The following is a 17,379-nucleotide window of genomic DNA, read 5'->3' as shown; positions in this document are numbered from 1 at the left end:
TGGCCAATGTTTCCCGTGTGTTATATATTGCAGAGGTTTATGCAAGTCATTTTGGACAATCAGGCAAAAACATATTTTGAAATGATAGCAACCCCTTTTCGTGAGACGAAAAAGTGTATATTCAAAATACATAATTATCATGTATACGTAAATGTATTTTTCGAAGATGTTTTTCATGTACCAGTAGGGTTTAAATAAAGCAGGTCTCAACAATAAAAATAGATGGTCCAATAGATGTAGTTTTACATTCATGAATCATACAGTATATGTTTTTGTATGCCTGGCAAGCATTTGGATTTCTATGATGTATTAAGAATCTAGCTGAATGTCAATGTCAAAATTGTGAGAATTGTGTAAATATAATTTGTAATAGGTTGGAAATGCTAAACAAAACACCATATGCTGTTGTGTTTATTAATTTATTTCTGTCACAGAATTTTTTTGTAACTGTAATTTCCAACTATTATTGCACATTTTTATTTTTGATATATACATTAAAATATAAAATATACAAAATGAAATATATATATAAAAATGTTGACATATTAAAAATTATATATATATATATATAAAACTTTTATTTTTTATTTTTTTTATATATATACACTATCATTAAAAACTTTTAGATTGGTAAGATTTTTTTAAGATTTTTTTTAAGTTCTATTTCAGATAAATGCTGTTCTTTTGAACTTTCTATTCATCAAAGAATCCAGAAAACCATTGTACACAACTGTTTTCAACATTGATAATAATAATAAATGTTTCTTGAGCAGCGAATCAGCATATTAGAATGATTTATTAGAAGGATCATGTTACTAAAGACTGGATCAATAATGCTGGAAATTCAGCTTTGCCAACACAGTAATAAATTGCGTTTTCAAATAGAAAACGGTTATTTTAAATTGTCAAAATATTGCACAATATTACAGTTTTTGCTGTATTTTGGATCAAATAAATGCAGCCTTGGTGAGCAGAAGAGACATCTTTTAAAAACAATAAAAAATCGTACCAAGCTAAAACTTTTGAACAGTTATATATATAAGTTTTGAAAGGGCAGGTACAAATCAAATACAAATTTTAAAAACATAATTTAAATATATATATTAAAATATATTATTTTGTATTTATGTATGTTTTAAATTTTATATGTAATTTTTTATTTTAGTAAAAAGTATCACATTTATTTATTTCTAACACAAATTGAAAATAAAATTGATAATTTTTGCGATTATGCCTGTGAAAATATCAAATAAAATAACAGGGCAAGTACAAATCTGACTGACTGGACCAGAAGAAAACACTCCTTATTGTTCATCCTTGCCTAGGGACATTTGTTCATCCTGTATTTCTGTTTGTTTGTTTTCAGATAGCGGAGATAATGTACCCCACAGCAGATTATGTTACGGTGGAACTGAATCGTATCCAGTGTCTGGAAGCACGCGAGGTCGTAGTGAGGACAATATCAGCACAAGGAGAGTCACAAGACTCTCCCGTGGCCGCCATTCCGCACAGCCTCCTGGTGCCTCACCATGGACACCCTCACCTCCAGTCTCACCCTCAGACTCACCCACCTCCCTACCCACAAACCTACCCCCCAACCCATCCTCAACCGCACGTCCAACCTCACTCCGGCCCGCCACCCCACCCTCACCCTCATCCCCCGCCCTCACATCCCCACTCCTCGCCCTCCTTGTACCCCTTATCTAAACCCAAACTCCTACCAAGTGCCAGAGACCCCCATGCCAAAGAGCCAGAGATGAGCAGGAGACCGGGACAGTCCTGGGAGCCGCATCCCCGGGCCCCGTCACCCCTACCACCCCCTTCGCACCCGGGGCACACGCTGGAGCCCCCTCACATAGAGGGCCGGCGCTCGCCCTCCCCTCAGAGGATCTTGCCTCAACCTCAGGGAGCGCCCATTCCCAACACAGTGGCTCGCGCTATGGCCCGCCAGGCAGCGCAGAGGAATGCCCCAAACAGTAGGGTGAGTCCACTATTTGAAGCCAAGATGTCAATATAGATGATTGTTAGCATACTATGAAGCAGCATGGCAAAATATTATGTACATGCAGGGCTTGACACTTACTTTTTTCCCAAGGAGCACATGTGCTTCTGAGTTCTGAGCACATTAAAAAATTACAGCTCTATTCAACACCCTTAAACTTTTCTGATACAGCAAAATGTCAACTTGCTGTATGAATAAGGCAGCTAGCTGTGTCTCTAGAAACTTTTAGTGTTTTGGAAATCTTCTTGTAGCCATAGATTTTCTAATATACTAAAACAATTTGTTCTCTATAACTTTTGTGAGAGCTCTTTTGACTTGGCCATATTTGCAACTTTAGCACATGCATGTACAGTTGTGGTCAGAATTATTGGCACCCCTGGTAAATATGATCAAAGATTGCTGTAAAAATAAATCTGCATTGTTTATCCTTTTGAGCTTTCATTCAGAAAATTCGCAAAACTCTAACCTTTCATTGAAGTAAAATAATTGAAAGTGGGGGAAAAATTACATTATGAAATAAATGTTTTTCTCCAAAACACGTTGACCACAATTATTGGCACCCCTAGAATTTTTATGAGTAAAATATCTCTGAAGTATATTTTCATGAATATTTACATTTTTTATCACACCAGGGTGACTAAACATTAAATTGTCTAGCTATGACTTGTTTGTTTTACAGGAGTATTTAAATATGAGGAAACTCAAAGGCCAAATTCCCTTAATCATCCATCACAATGAGTAAAACCAAAGAATATAGTTCTGATGTGCAGCAAAAGATTGTTGAGCTTCACAAAATAAAAAAGTGGCTGTAAGAAATCCCCATTTCCACCATCAGGGCAAAAATTTGTTTTAAAAATTTAACTAAAGGTGTTACGAATCTGGAAGAGGACATGTATCTATTATATTGTCTTAATGCACGGTGAGGAGGAGAGTTTGAGTGGCCAAAGACTCTCCAAGGATCCCAGATGGAGAATTGCAGAGATTAGTTGAGTCTTGGGGGTCAAAAAGCCTTAAAAAAATAAAACAACCCCTACATCACCAGATGTTGTTTGGGAGGGTTTCAAGAAAAATCCTCCTCGCTCATCCAAAATTAAACTCCAGCATATTCAGTTGTCAGACCAAATGGGATGAGGTTCTATGGTTAGATGGCAGCAAACCCACCAAATGGGTTTGGTGCTAACAGGGATAAAAAGTACCCCATGCCCACAGTTAAATATACCGCTGGATCTTTAATGTTGTGGGCCTATTTTTCTGCTGGAGGTCCTGGACATCTATTCTAGCAAATACCAACATATAAAAAATCAAAACCTGATGGCCTCTGCTAGAAATCTTATAATGGGCCGTGGTTGGATCGTCCATCAGGACAACAATCCAAAACAAACATCAAAATCAACACAAAAATCACTGAGCACAAAAGGAAGCTTCAGCCATGACCATCGAGGTTCCCTAAACTGAACCCTATAGAAGATGAGTGGGCTGAACTGAAGAGAAGCGGCGCCAACATGGATCTGGGAATCTGAAGGATCTGGAGAGATTCTGTATGGAGGAATGGTCTCTGATCTCTTGTCAGGTGTTCTCCAAACTTATCAGGCATTATAGGAGAAGACTCAGAGCTGTTATCTTGGCAAAAGGAGGTTGCAAAAAGGCAATAATTAATAAAAGGGTGCCAATAATTATGGGTGCCAATTGATTTCATAATGTGATTTCCCCCCCACTTTCAAGGTTGGAGTAAAAAAAAAAACAATTACAGGCATCTTTGATCATATTTACCAAGGGTGCCAATAATTCTGACCACAACTGTGTGTATGTGTAACAGCACAAGATGATTCAGTTTTGTCATAGTTTCCAAAGGCTTAATTGTGTTTTAGCACAATGTGTACCATACCATACAATTATAAGTGATTTAAAAACAGCAGCGTTGAATATAGGTTGAATAATTATGACAGTTGTATTACAAAAAAATCCTATAACTCAAAAGCATTACATTATATATTGACATAATGGGTTGGATAATTTTTATTGCAATTCTATTCATTATATTTTCAATATTTAATGTGTGAAGTAGAAACAATTATGTAATTATAAAGTTAGCATTATAACTTTATTATTATAGAAAAAAGTTCCTTGTGTGTAATTTAAGTGTTTGTATACAAATCAGTTCATTTCAATCTTCAATATTATAGTATTGGTCCAGTTGAGTCCCTGTATAGTTTACAGCATTAGTTTTCGAAAATGGATTGAACCGCAAGCTTGTGAATCGAAATCGAATCAAATCATGAAATTTGTGTCAATACCCACCCCTAATATAAATATATATATATATATATATATATATATATATACACACACACACACACACACAATACATTTTTTAAAATAATAGTAACAAAAATTTACTGTAATATTTAATTATAATCATTTTATATTTAATGGGGTTTTTTTGCATTTATTGTTTAGCTTTAATGTAATATTTATTTATTATAAATAATATTATCAAAAACTATTTTGTTTTAATTTAATTATTATATGCTAAATGTTATATGTTTTTTATATATATAAATCTACTGTATATATCGAATAATCTGTTAAATAATGTTATTTGTCTTTCCTTCCTTTGACGGGCCAGCAATAGTTAATATTTATTATGACCTTAAATTTCATAAAATTGAGGACCCACTGGGACTTTTTTTATTCACACATCTAAGTACATTTTACAATTCTCACACATCTCTTTTTAGTCGCAAATGCGATTGAAATGCTTGCAATGTGAAACCCTTGATATTTGTAATTTGTTTCAGGTGGAGAGGAGGAACATCTTCAGTGAGAAGGGTAATGCTTCGCAGTCTTTAAACTCAGATGAGGAAGAGGACGGGTACGATTCCCCCCACGCCAGGCGAAGAGGAGCTTCTGTGGACGAGTTTCTCAGAGGTTCTGAGCTGGGCAGACACGTGAGTCTTAGGAACGACTATCTTCTCAACTTTAAAGTGCTTCAGTTCTGTTATTGCACAGGGGAACTTTTCTGGGAGTTTTGGGCCAGCTGACAGAATCGTCATGCATTGTCACTACATCTTACGTGTGTTGATGTTGACGGGTCTCGTACTAACTTTTTCAACACAAGAAATAGGCTTTTCTTTTTATTTATGCTGTACAAATCATTACAAAATGTACATTCCAAGTGTCCAACTATTTTATATTTAATTATATTATGTTCATATTATATTGAATTATTAATTAAATTATAATTATATTTATGTTGAATAATTATGTTGAATTATGTTATCTTTTTTTCTGTTAACATTGGGGAAATCCCATTCCAATACCTGCATGTCCTAAATATTTGAAATATGGGGGGGGGGGGACTACATTTTTCAGGGGGGTTACTAACTTTTAGCTTTTTGAGCTAAAATATTCACACTTTTGCGTGTGCTCAAAATGTTTAAATAATTTTTTGAGGCCACCTTATGCTTATTTATTTGTTTTCTTTCTTTCTTTCTTTTTTTTCTTTCTTTTTTTTTTCTTATTTAATAATAATATTTGTTATTTATTTAGCACATTTCAAGACTTCAAAGTTGCTTAACAAAGAAACAGAAAAGAAAACATCATACAAATAAATCACAGGTCTAAACAGAGGGAAGGGAATATATAAAATATACAAACCAAATATAAAATCCAAGCAAATCAAAGAACCTTTACAAATAGAAAAAAGAAAAAAAAAAACAGACAGATTTGCAAAACCAATTAAGAGTGAAGTATTGATGAGCAAATGTGATTAGGGACAAAATTATGGACCAGAACCGTAGTGAGATTTCCGTTGAGTTTCGAAGATCTCTTCCTGGTGTCTCTCATGGTTTTGTTAAACTCTCTGTACCTCCAGCATCATCAATACAGCCACAGTGAGGAGTACTACACCGAGAGCAGCCGGGGCTCTGATCTGTCTGACATCATGGAGGAGGATGAGGAGGAGCTGTACTCGGAGATGCAGCTGGAAGAAGGCCGCCGCCGCAGCATCAACTCACACAACACGCTTAAGGTATGGAACAGACACCCTTCCGGCCGCCGTCTGTCTTGGGCGTGGGCCACAGGGCCGCAGGCTAGAGGCTGGGACAGACGAAGGGGGGTGGAGTATGCCGTGGTCTGTAGGGCTCCTCCGAGGGGGTGGTACTAGCTGGTTGGCACTTCAACCTTATAGAATCGGTTTGAAAGGCCAACTGCAGTTTGGTTAAGGTGTTTTTTAGAGGTAAGCTTATTTTTTGTTATAAAGTAACTCCTTGGATTTCTCCTGAATATGACTAGCGCTGTTTTTTATTGTGATTTTGAATTTAAAACGGGGGGTGTTAGACCTCTGATGTTGTACACAAAGCTTGAGCGACAAGATCTTAACAGGTCGCCCCATCCTCAGTCTCTCCTGGGTCCTAAAAGTGGGTCGCTTTGCACTACCGAACTTCGACGTCATCCAGTCATTTAGCCAGCTTTGTATAAGCCTGTCCAGTCATACAAAGCTCGATACATCTGAATGGCTTAACCTGAGGCTGCACACGCAATGCATGAGTTGACGATCTGATATGCTTTTACGCTCTCCAGGTGTTGCAAACTGTGTTGTTCAGTTATAAGTACTGCATCATTATGGATTTGTATCTAGTAGAATAAGATCTGAATTAATCTATAAAGTAGGAGTGGCTCTTGTTACTTGGAATTGACAGGATTATTTAGCAGATTCTTCAATTTATTATTCCATATGACAATCATATATGTGCAAATATATACGTTGTGTATTTGTTTGCCTTGCCTTAAGTGTTCTACTCTTGGAATATAATGCCATGGTTCTGTGTGTCTGTAATTATTATTAAATAAAGACAGGGTTTGTTTGTGCACTGTATGTATAAGTATTACATAAATTTAACCTGTTTTAAGTGTCAAATTAGCTTTTGCTTGATCAGGTGAAAATGCACATATCATTCCAAGGGCATTTTGGGAATCTCATTTAAGTAAAGTATGCTTAAATGAAAAAGTTATTCACTTTTGATTATGTTTGTCTCATGGTTACACTTCTGTTAAGTTTTACTTTTCTCAGTGTAATTTTACAATTTTGTGAATATCTGTCTCTTCATGAAAATGTCTAATATATAAAAATGTCTAATAAGATTTCTTTCAAAATATATATGAATAAGTATAATGCAGAAAGGGTAACACAAAATACACTATGTATTGAATATATGAAGCAATAAATGGTATATTATATTTCAGTTTTTGTCATTTTTGTTTTGAGTTATCTTTTTGGAGACCCATTTGGGATTGTGGTATGAAGCTAACACATTATATAGATTATATTTATTTGTTTTTGGATATATTTTGCCTCCAATTGCAGACAACATTGTGCTACAGTTTAGCATGATTCAGAAAAAGATATTTGCAGCATTGTTGACCTCAAATACAAAAAAAAGACTTTTTTTTTTTTTTGCTGCGATAGCCATCATCATCTTCTATGTGTATCAGAATGTAGATATTTTAAACCACCAATCACAATTTTCATACACAATTTGAAATCATTAGAAAAGATTTGTATTTTTAATAATATATTTTTTTAAATTTCCATTCCAGGTTACTTGGTCTACTTTTGAACACGATTCACTTTTTGCTTGGTAGACGAACCTCCATTTTGTTTTTTGTTGTTTTTTGTTTGTTTTTATTCATGTATAGTCCTTAGATGTGTTAGTCTTGATCCTTTGATTGCCTGTTTTTAATTACTAATATTATGTGTTCTGAATACTCATCTGTATATTTTGTTGTTGTTGTTGGACTGTGCTTTGTTAGTGGATTGTCTCAATGAACCCTGCATATGTGACACTCTCCGGTTCTCGTTTTCTGTATGGTTTGCATTTCCTGACATTTTCCTTCTACAGATTCCCTTCCGTCGCATGTCATGTCCGTCATGGAATGAGACTGCATGCCCTACATTCGACCATGATCTCCAATAACTAATTCTGTCTTTATTTTGTCTTTCTTTTCCCATTTTGTTCTCTATTTGCACACTGTTTATTCTTCTCTGCCTGTTCTAACACCACCAAACAAAATCCTCCAAAACGATCCCGATTTTAACTAATTGAAAAACATCCAAATCTAACTGAAACTTTGGCTCCTTCCTCGTCCATCACCCTCTCCGGCCTCTAAAAGGCGTATTACAGGCGTCAGGATCTAGCGGTGGAACGAGACAGTTGGGACTTGCAGCGGGAGGTGGTACGACAGCGCTCCTTGCGCTCCCACAAGCGGCTCCACAGCATCCCGGAGGTTGCCGAGGAGGATCCGGACACTGGGGTGGAGGTTATGGGCCAGCGGCTGCGTTTCGAGGAGGCTCGTCCAGGCACTCCATGCAGGAGCCCAAGGCCATACCACCAGGACTCGCGGCAGCCGAACCACCTCTCCCCAAGTAAGTCCATCCGCAGGCTGCAGAGGCAGCGCTCCTCTCCGCGCTACACCTCCATAGAGGAGCGACCGCAGTGCTGGAGCAGCAGCAGTAGCAGGCAGAACACTAAGAGCCCGGACAGTGGACTAGACTGCGGGAGCGAGGAGGAGGGTTCGCTCGGTTACCGCGGAGGCTACCACTCGTACACAGGGGGCAGCCAGCTGCGAGTGGGTTCTGGGCCCAACATGCGGGTTATTCACTGCGAAGGGCCAGTGGAGCGCCGTGCTCTGGCTGCCGGCAGGAAAAGGTCGCTGACCCGCCAGTGCAGTGTGGAGGAGGACTTCCTGGACAACATTCCAGAGACAAGGAGCATGCGGGAGTCGTACCACCATTACCACTATCATCCGCACCATCACCAACCCCAACGCAGGTTCCGGAGCGAGGGCAGGCTGAGCGAGGTTGGCAGGACCTATCACAGGGACATTAGGGCCTACTCTGTGGCCAGACTCAACAGGGCAATGGATGAACCCCTGGTGTGTGTCTCCTACCCCTCCTCTCACCCTTCCGCCCTCTTCTCATCTACCAACTGCTTTGTGTTCCCATAGATAAGCAATAAAACCATTCTTCTGTTCATGGTGTTCCACCCAGTCTGTCATTGGTTCATTTGGTTTGGTTCTTCTCGTTTCACTTTTTTGTTTGGTCTATTTCGCTAGATGTGTGCTTAACTTTGTTATTGTTTGATTTCACCTTTTGATATTGCTATTGTTTTGGGTTGGGGGGTGGGGGGTTGCTTGTAAGATCTTTCTTGACTTTCTTGATTTGTTTTAGATCTCATGTGACTTTGTTTGATTCCTAGAGTGTCAAGTGAGATTTTTTTGGATGTGTAGGTTTGTTTTGATTACCTAAAGGCCATTTCTGAGTGTTTCTTGTTTCTGTTGTAAGAAGAGTCACCCATCAACTGACAATGTTTCCACAGCCCTCCAACTTATAATTTAGAGTCCAACTTTGAAGCAGTTTAAGGGGCCGTTCACATATCGTGTTTTTTGCGTGCTCAAGTTCGTTATTTCAAATGTAGGCGCGCGACAAGTGCGCTCATGATAGAAGCGATGCGTTTGCGGCGCACTCATTTTTTCCAGGCGCAGCAAGATAAAAAAATCTCAACTTTTCAGAATGCCACAAGCGCATAGGTTGCATAGCAACGATAGATGCCACGGGAGCGCATGTGAACGGCCCCTAAAGCAGTGTTTCCCAACTCTGTTCCTGGAGGCACCCCATCAGTACACTTTGTGGATGTCTCCCTTATCTGACCCATTCATTTCAGGTCTTGGAGTCTCTAATAATGAGCTGATTAGTTGATTCAGGTGTGTTTGATTAGGAAGAGTTCAAAAATGTGTAGTGTTGGGGTGCCTCCCGGAACAAGGTTGAGAAACACTGGTTTAGAGTTGTTTATAGGAAGCTGAACACACCAAAATTAGGATAAATCTACATTCAACAGTGTGGTGTGTATAAGTTATTTGTGCAAGCCAATAAACAGCTGGTTTGTTTGTTTGTCTGCACAGTTTCAACCATGAAGAGCCAACCAATCAGAATTGTGCTGCACTGTTAAAACTGGTTTACACCACGCTAACTTTAATCAAGTTTGTTGTGTTGCAATCCAGTTAGTTGTGCTGCACTGTGCATTGGCTCGAACAGATATCTCATCCACACTTCTCTGAATTGAGTGAATTAATCTTTTTTTTATGTGTTTTGCTAATACGTGCGCACACATCAAGGTTTTCAGTAATACTATTAGCCTAATATTACTAAATATTGAGGGGGAACCAAATTGAAAATTAAAAAAACCCTTTAGAATTAGAAAATCACCCATTATTCTGAATATTTGGGGGAAATGTCATCTGGAATGTCTGTGGTGGTTAAGGTCCTGACCTACTATCCATATAAAGATTTGCAGCACCTATGAATAGTTTTATTTACCCTTTTATATACTTAAAATATTAAAGGTGATGATACACAGGGCAACTTCCTGAGCAATGTTACTGGGAAATGTTGGCATCAACGGGAAGCCAGATGAGACACAGGGCCCACGACCACGATCTAAATTATCCAGATAGAAATGTATTGCCCATTTTCAATGGGAAAGTGCCCAAGCAACAATCGCTCGGCAAGAGTGCGCAGCAACATTGCTCAAAAAGTTGCCCTGTGTATCATCACCTTAAGAGTGTAGACAGACCACAATGTAGAATTATATGAATCAGAATGCGTATATCACACGTTCTACATTAAAAACTATCGCATATGAATTAAAGAGGAGCAGAACAAAAACCAAAATGGTCTTTAGCTAAGCATCTGATTTCTGCCAAAACCCTGCTCATGTTGTTGTCAGAGTTTGTTTCAATTGTTTATGTTAAATGTTATGGTGGGTTCATCCTCCTTGTTTTGATTTCACTTGGGACTAGAATCTCGTTCTCTAAAGAAATCAGTTGTTGTTTTTTTGTTTTGTTTTTTCATTTTGGGGTTGATGGGAATCATTTTTTTAAAGGATATCTATTTTTAAGGCACCACAGGCTTTGATTAACATTTTAATGTTTACTTTTCAAGATTTTAGGGAGCTCTCCCTCAACGGGACGCTCGGATCGACTGGACCATTCCGGCCGTAGGACGAATCATGGCTGTCCACCCTCTCAGAGAAGACCAATGACAGTCCCTTCCATTGGTTAGTGAGGTCATATATTTGGACTCTCCCTCCCTTCCTTTACTATCTTTCATAGAGACTCCTGTTGTGTGTTCCTCTGTTTTCCTTACAGTACATGTCATGATGACAGTTATATAGGCCTGTAGGGCCTAGGAGTCCCTTGATGTACCCCGTCACTTTTGGTTGGCCTCTGCCATTCATCCTGTTTCAGATTCACAAATAATAAAAGGAGGGAGAGTTATTCAACTGCTTTATTCTAATATACAGATGGTACTCCTAACAGGGCACACACACCACCACCTAAAAAAGCATCCTCATCATGAACATTGCTGTTTTACTCTGGAGCAACTCAAGTCAGCTGGCTTTCAATACAGTTTTAAAATCAGTATGTCATTTTGAATGGCATTTCTGATCCTAAAACAAATCTCAAGAGCTTTGAAAACATCAGAATCCACAACTCACAGGCTGAGTAGAGGGGGTGTGGCTGTAATGCTCTGATTGGTGTTTCCTTAGAAATCACCGTGGAGAATAACAGTGAGGGGAGTGAGGGGAACCTCTCACCTATCAAGGATGATGTTTACTATACCAATGTAGCCCACCGCAGGAAATGGCCCCCACAGCGAACTGAGCAACGATATGGTATGTGGCTCCTCCATGAAAAGAAAATCTAACAAAAATTACCAGAACAATTTGACCTGAATTATTGAATTATCTTGTTTAAAGACCCCATGAAATCAAAGTGAGAGTTGTGTGGCTTTTAGGGGCTTTTTACGCAACACCGCTTTCAACTAAAAACGTAAAAGTTTTTATGCGGTTTGGCCGTTCGTTTACACGAAATCGCCGTTTTGGGAGAAAATGCAAACTTTTGAAAAGGGTGTTTCAAAGTGCAAGTTTCAAACGAATCTCTGAAGACAATGACGTCATGAACATGCATATTTTGTGTTCAGTCTATAGTGTTTCAACGCCATCTAATGGCCTGGCAGCAGAATACAGGGTTTTAGTCGGTTTATCAGTGTAAATGGGGATCGTTTTCCGTTTTAAGCATATCGTTGCTGTGTAAACGTACCGTTAGTCTATGACTGTTCGTTTTTAGTGGCCTATTTGTAAAGATGTTTAAGTGGCTTCCCAGGTAAGTTTTAGTTTAGTTAGTCAGATTTTTTTGGGTTCAAGATGTATTGTTTTTTTTAGCTATGTTCATGGTCTTGGTAACTTACTCTACATTGCTAATTGAGCTGGCTCTTACACAAAAAGTAAATCAAACTGATGCTTTTCATGTTTGGTGTGATTGGGTATTCGCTTCAGATGTCAAACTTTCAGGTGCACATGCTGCATCACGGGTGGAGTTGACAGAGAATTATAGCGAGTGTTATGAACCCGCTGAACCTGATCTAATCCGGGTTGGATTTGTTTGACTTTATAAACTCTAAACCTACTCTGAAACTCAGAGTTTGTTCAACTAGCTTGGTGTAAGAGGCCAGTGGTCATGCTAGTGCACTCATTAATGCTGACAAAATTAACAGTATATATTGAGTAAGCTCATTTTGCACCACACACATTTTTGTTCTGCCCAAACTTCCTGTTTCAATAGTAAAATATATCAATACAGCAAAGCAGACTACATTTTTGGAGTGATTTAATGGGGTCTTTAAAGGATATTTTCAATCTTAATACAAGTTAAACTCTATTGACTGCTCCTGTGACATGCTGTTTACCACAGACAAATATTTGACCCAAAAAAAGTCCACTCGAATAAATGTAAAAAAATAAATAAAATAAAAACATTTTCTCAGAAGTAAAGTCACAAGAATCAAACATAAAACACGTTTACATGAGACTAGTATGGTGGTATCGCTTTACTATCCTTGTCTAAATAAAGTCATATCCATTATTTCAGCTCCTGTCATGTCCATGCCCTTAAACCTTAAACTTTATCACAAAATTCACAAAAGAATACCAGAAAGGGACGCAAACACGTAGGTATTCATTAAGTACTGTTTATAACTACATAGAAGTTCATTCTTCAGCAGTAGTCCCAGCGTTAAAAGAAAACTGGGACAATTGTACAGCTCAAACAACACATTTACAGTATTTAGACAAAAATACAAGCTTTACATTTATTTTAACCTGGAATGTAAACACAGCAACTCAAATGCAGTCGCTAGAGCTTTACTTGTATTGCTGATCTTAAAAAGAACAGAAGCTGCCTTTACCATATAGACATGTGGGAGCCTCTCATTAACATTTGGAAGACAGTATGGATGAGCATATTTATTGAGCTATTTTTATGTTTATTTAGGTTTTAATCAAGAGGCAATTTCTACATTTATTTCACCTTTATTATTTCCACATGGTAACTTGTCTTTATTCTAGTTAAACATGATTAGGATTAGGTTTGGGATTTTGGTCTGTTTAAGGGTGATTGCTCCTTTCTTTGTGCTTATCGTGTGGTCTAAAACACCAGTCAGTGTTTGTGAACCCCTCTTCTCCTCCTCTTCTTCCTCATCGTACATCTTTTACGGAGCTTTAAAAAGTTTTCCTTTGAGATCCTCAAATGTTTTATTTGCATGGATGTCTTTCTACTGTTGGATGTTGTGTGACTGCTAACCTTAAGAGCAGAGATGTCTTCCCCCCCTGTGCCAGCTGTGGTTTTAAATGCTGCTTGTGAATGTTCTGCATATTCTTATCAGTCACTGGGTGCATGATTCACTTCTATCAGATCCATATACAGTTCTAATTAACTGGCATGGTCTACTGTTTACTAGTATCTTAACAGCCATTGGTACAAGATAACAGAAAAGTGTTTTGCGATACCTAATTTTTTTGAATGATTTTGAGTGGATCATTCCAGTGAAGTATTACTAATTAGTTGCTGCATGTCTGTCCAGGAAAGTTCTGTATGTTTTTACAGTAAAACAGCAATGTTTTATCCATCCCTTGTTTTTTTTAACATGCATGGCCATTTCAAACGTGTTCTTACTTCTGTTTTCAATATGCTCGCATATTACCCCACTGGTGTGCTGTGCGGCAGATCATTTCACTGTATAGGGAACATTTGTATCAGGTGTGATTAACATTTTTATGAGTTTATTATGTTAATATGTGTTAATACTTTTATATAATTTTCTAAACATTGTTTAGCTGCATTTCACAGATTTGGACTGATGCCTCTGTAGAAGTAGATTAGGCTAAATGTGTAATTTTCTTTTTTGGGGCTTTATCTGTCGTTTGATTTCTGTGTGTAGCAGAAGCTTGCCCTCTTCTCTGTTTCAGATGGTTATGGTGGACGGGAACGGCGGTCTTCAGACTACTATGAGGAGTCGGAGCCAGAAGACTCCAGAATATTTGTGGCCATGTTTGACTACGACCCCCTGTCAATGTCTCCCAACCCCGATGCTGCTGTTGAGGAACTTCCCTTCAAGGAGGGCCAGATCATAAAGGTTTGATCTGAACTGACTGATGTCAAGCAATTCTCAACTGTCATTTAATTCCACAGCTTGTTTTTCTTTTGTTTCCATTTTTTCCTTTTTAGGGATGCACCTATATAGAAGTGCTGACTGTTACCACTAATTGATCATTATATTTATGTACTAATGTACCTATATAATTGCAAATATTATAAGTATCGATTATTAAATTATATAGTATAGTAGTAAATTCTAAATATACATTTTTCATCAAAAATCTTGGTGTCATAACTGGCTGTTTTTGTGTCATGGCTGGCAGAAATTAATCATATATTTAAGTTAATTACATATAATATATAATTATAATATACATTTTCTTAAGTCACCGCCCATTGGCAGGTATGGCAAAAAGTTAGTTTTAGGCCCTGTGTATATACACTCACCTAAAGGATTATTAGGAACACCATACTAATACTGTGTTTGACCCCCTTTCGCCTTCAGAACTGCCTTAATTCTACGTGGCATTGATTCAACAAGGTGCTGAAAGCAGTCTTTAAAAATGTTGGCCCATATTGATAGGATAGCATCTTGCAGTTGATGGAGATTTGTGGGATGCACATCCAGGGCACGAAGCTCCCATTCCACCACATCCCAAAGATGCTCTATTGGGTTGAGATCTGGTGACTGTGGGGGCCATTTTAGTACAGTGAACTCATTGTCATGTTCAAGAAACCAATTTGAAATGATTCGAGCTTTGTGACATGGTGCATTATCCTGCTGGAAGTAGCCATCAGAGGATGGGTACATGGTAGTCATAAGGGGATGGACATGGTCAGAAACAATGCTCAGGTAGGCCGTGGCATTTAAACGATGCCCAATTGGCACTAAGGGGCCTAAAGTGTGCCAAGAAAACATCCCCCACACCATTACACCACCACCACCAGCCTGCACAGTGGTAACAAGGCATGATGGATCCATGTTCTCATTCTGTTTATGCCAAATTCTGACTCTACCATCTGAATGTCTCAACAGAAATCGAGACTCATCAGACCAGGCAACATTTTTCCAGTCTTCAACTGTCCAATTTTGGTGAGCTCGTGCAAATTGTAGCCTCTTTTTCCTATTTGTAGTGGAGATGAGTGGTACCCGGTGGGGTCTTCTGCTGTTGTAGCCCATCCGCCTCAAGGTTGTGCGTGTTGTGGCTTCACAAATGCTTTGCTGCATACCTCGGTTGTAACGAGTGGTTATTTCAGTCAATGTTGCTCTTCTATCAGCTTGAATCAGTCGGCCCATTCTCCTCTGACCTCTAGCATCAACAAGGCATTTTCGCCCACAGGACTGCCGCATTACTGGATGTTTTTCCCTTTTCACACCATTCTTTGTAAACCCTAGAAATGGTTGTGCGTGAAAATCCATCCCAGTAACTGAGCAGATTGTGAAATACTCAGACTGGCCCGTCTGGCACCAACAACCATGCCACGCTCAAAATTGCTTAAATCACCTTTCTTTCCCATTCTGACATTCAGTTTAGAGTTCAGGAGATTGTCTTGACCAGGACCACACCCCTAAATGCATTGAAGCAACTGCCATGTGATTGGTTGATTAGATAATTGCATTAATAAAAAATTTAACTGGTGTTCCTAATAATCCTTAAGGTGAGTGTATATAAATTGGCAATATTAAACATTCTGATTATTAAATTATAAATATACATTTCGATACGAATGTAGCCATATATAATGAGTATATAATCAGCTTTGTTTTTATAGAAATATTTATATATATATATAGAAATATTTGTTCATTATTTAGCCATTATTTATATTTTTTTAATGTTTAAAAAGATTTTGCATGGCTAATTTTGTATTCAAAATCTGTTTTATTCGAATTATATGTAGGTATGGAATAATACAGGAATTTTAACTGATATCCTTAATTTATAATTATATTTAATGTATTTATGTATCAATATAATTGCCAATATTAAATTGAATTATAAATTATAATATGAAATTATAAGTTCAAGTTCATTATTTTAAAATGAGTATATAATTTATACAGATATACAGTATATAATCAGTAGAATCATTTTATATCTATACATTTGTATATAGCTTTTAGAATTATTTATTTTGTATAAATAATACTTTGTACATTGCTAGTTCTTATGTTAGTTATGTTCTGTTCTTTTCTAGTTAAAGTCAGTCCATTGCTGTCTTGCTATTCCAATGTACTTATTTTTACTTTCAGAATTCTGTGGCCATTTGCATTTATTTAATTAGCACTTTTATGCAAATGAAAGTTATAGAAGCATAACTGAATAATCCAAGATAAAAAAATAACAAAAAACATTAGACGTAGTGCTACTGTACCAAATTGAGTAGAGGACATTAGAGAGAGTGTAATTAAAAATGCAGTGAAATGAGTTTAATTATGGCCCTGCTGTGTTGTCCAGGTGTTTGGAGAGAAGGACACAGATGGATTCTATAGAGCAGAGGTCTGTGGCCGCAGGGGGCTCATCCCCTGTAACATGGTCTCAGAGATCCAGACGGATGATGATGAAATGATGGACCAGCTGCTCAAACAGGGGTTTCTTCCTCTCAACACGCCCATTGAGAAAATAGGTATGATCTAAAAGGTGTGCTGACCCCTGCCCATCTTACCCTCTTTACTTCATTTTCTGCCTTCTCTTTCCTTTCTCTGTTCTGATTTGTTTTACAGTAGATTAAACATGGTGCTTGTCTGCAAATCCTCTACCTGTTCCATAGTTTTCATTTTAGAACCCTTAAAGGGATAGTTCACCAAAAAATGAAAATTCTGTCATCACTCATGTCGTTCTAAACCCATATGACTTTCTTTCATCTGCGGAAAACAAAAGAAG

At 37.8% G+C, this 17,379-nt stretch overlaps 1 protein-coding gene across 3 annotated transcripts in view; it reads left to right on the top strand.

Annotated features, from left to right (window-relative positions):
* rimbp2b (RIMS binding protein 2b) overlaps positions 1-17,379 on the top strand; it is a 157,492-nt gene that overhangs the window by 130,317 nt on the left and 9,796 nt on the right. For 2 of the 3 annotated variants that reach the window (XM_084389491.1, XM_084389490.1), the window contains exons 18-23: positions 1,367-1,981; positions 4,801-4,950; positions 5,877-6,032; positions 11,001-11,115; positions 14,365-14,531; positions 16,954-17,122. In XM_084389491.1, coding sequence (XP_084245617.1) covers positions 1,367-1,981; positions 4,801-4,950; positions 5,877-6,032; positions 11,001-11,115; positions 14,365-14,531; positions 16,954-17,122 — 1,372 coding nt within the window. Of the gene's footprint in view, positions 1-1,366; positions 1,982-4,800; positions 4,951-5,876; positions 6,033-8,173; positions 8,936-11,000; positions 11,116-11,607; positions 11,734-14,364; positions 14,532-16,953; positions 17,123-17,379 lie in introns of all 3 variants that reach the window. The other variant, XM_084389492.1, reaches the window with a different exon arrangement.

Source organism: Rutilus rutilus, assembly GCF_951802725.1.
Source record: "Rutilus rutilus genome assembly, chromosome: 19".
Classification (NCBI taxonomy): domain Eukaryota; kingdom Metazoa; phylum Chordata; class Actinopteri; order Cypriniformes; family Leuciscidae; genus Rutilus; species Rutilus rutilus.
This window is presented reverse-complemented; position numbering and strand designations above follow the sequence as displayed.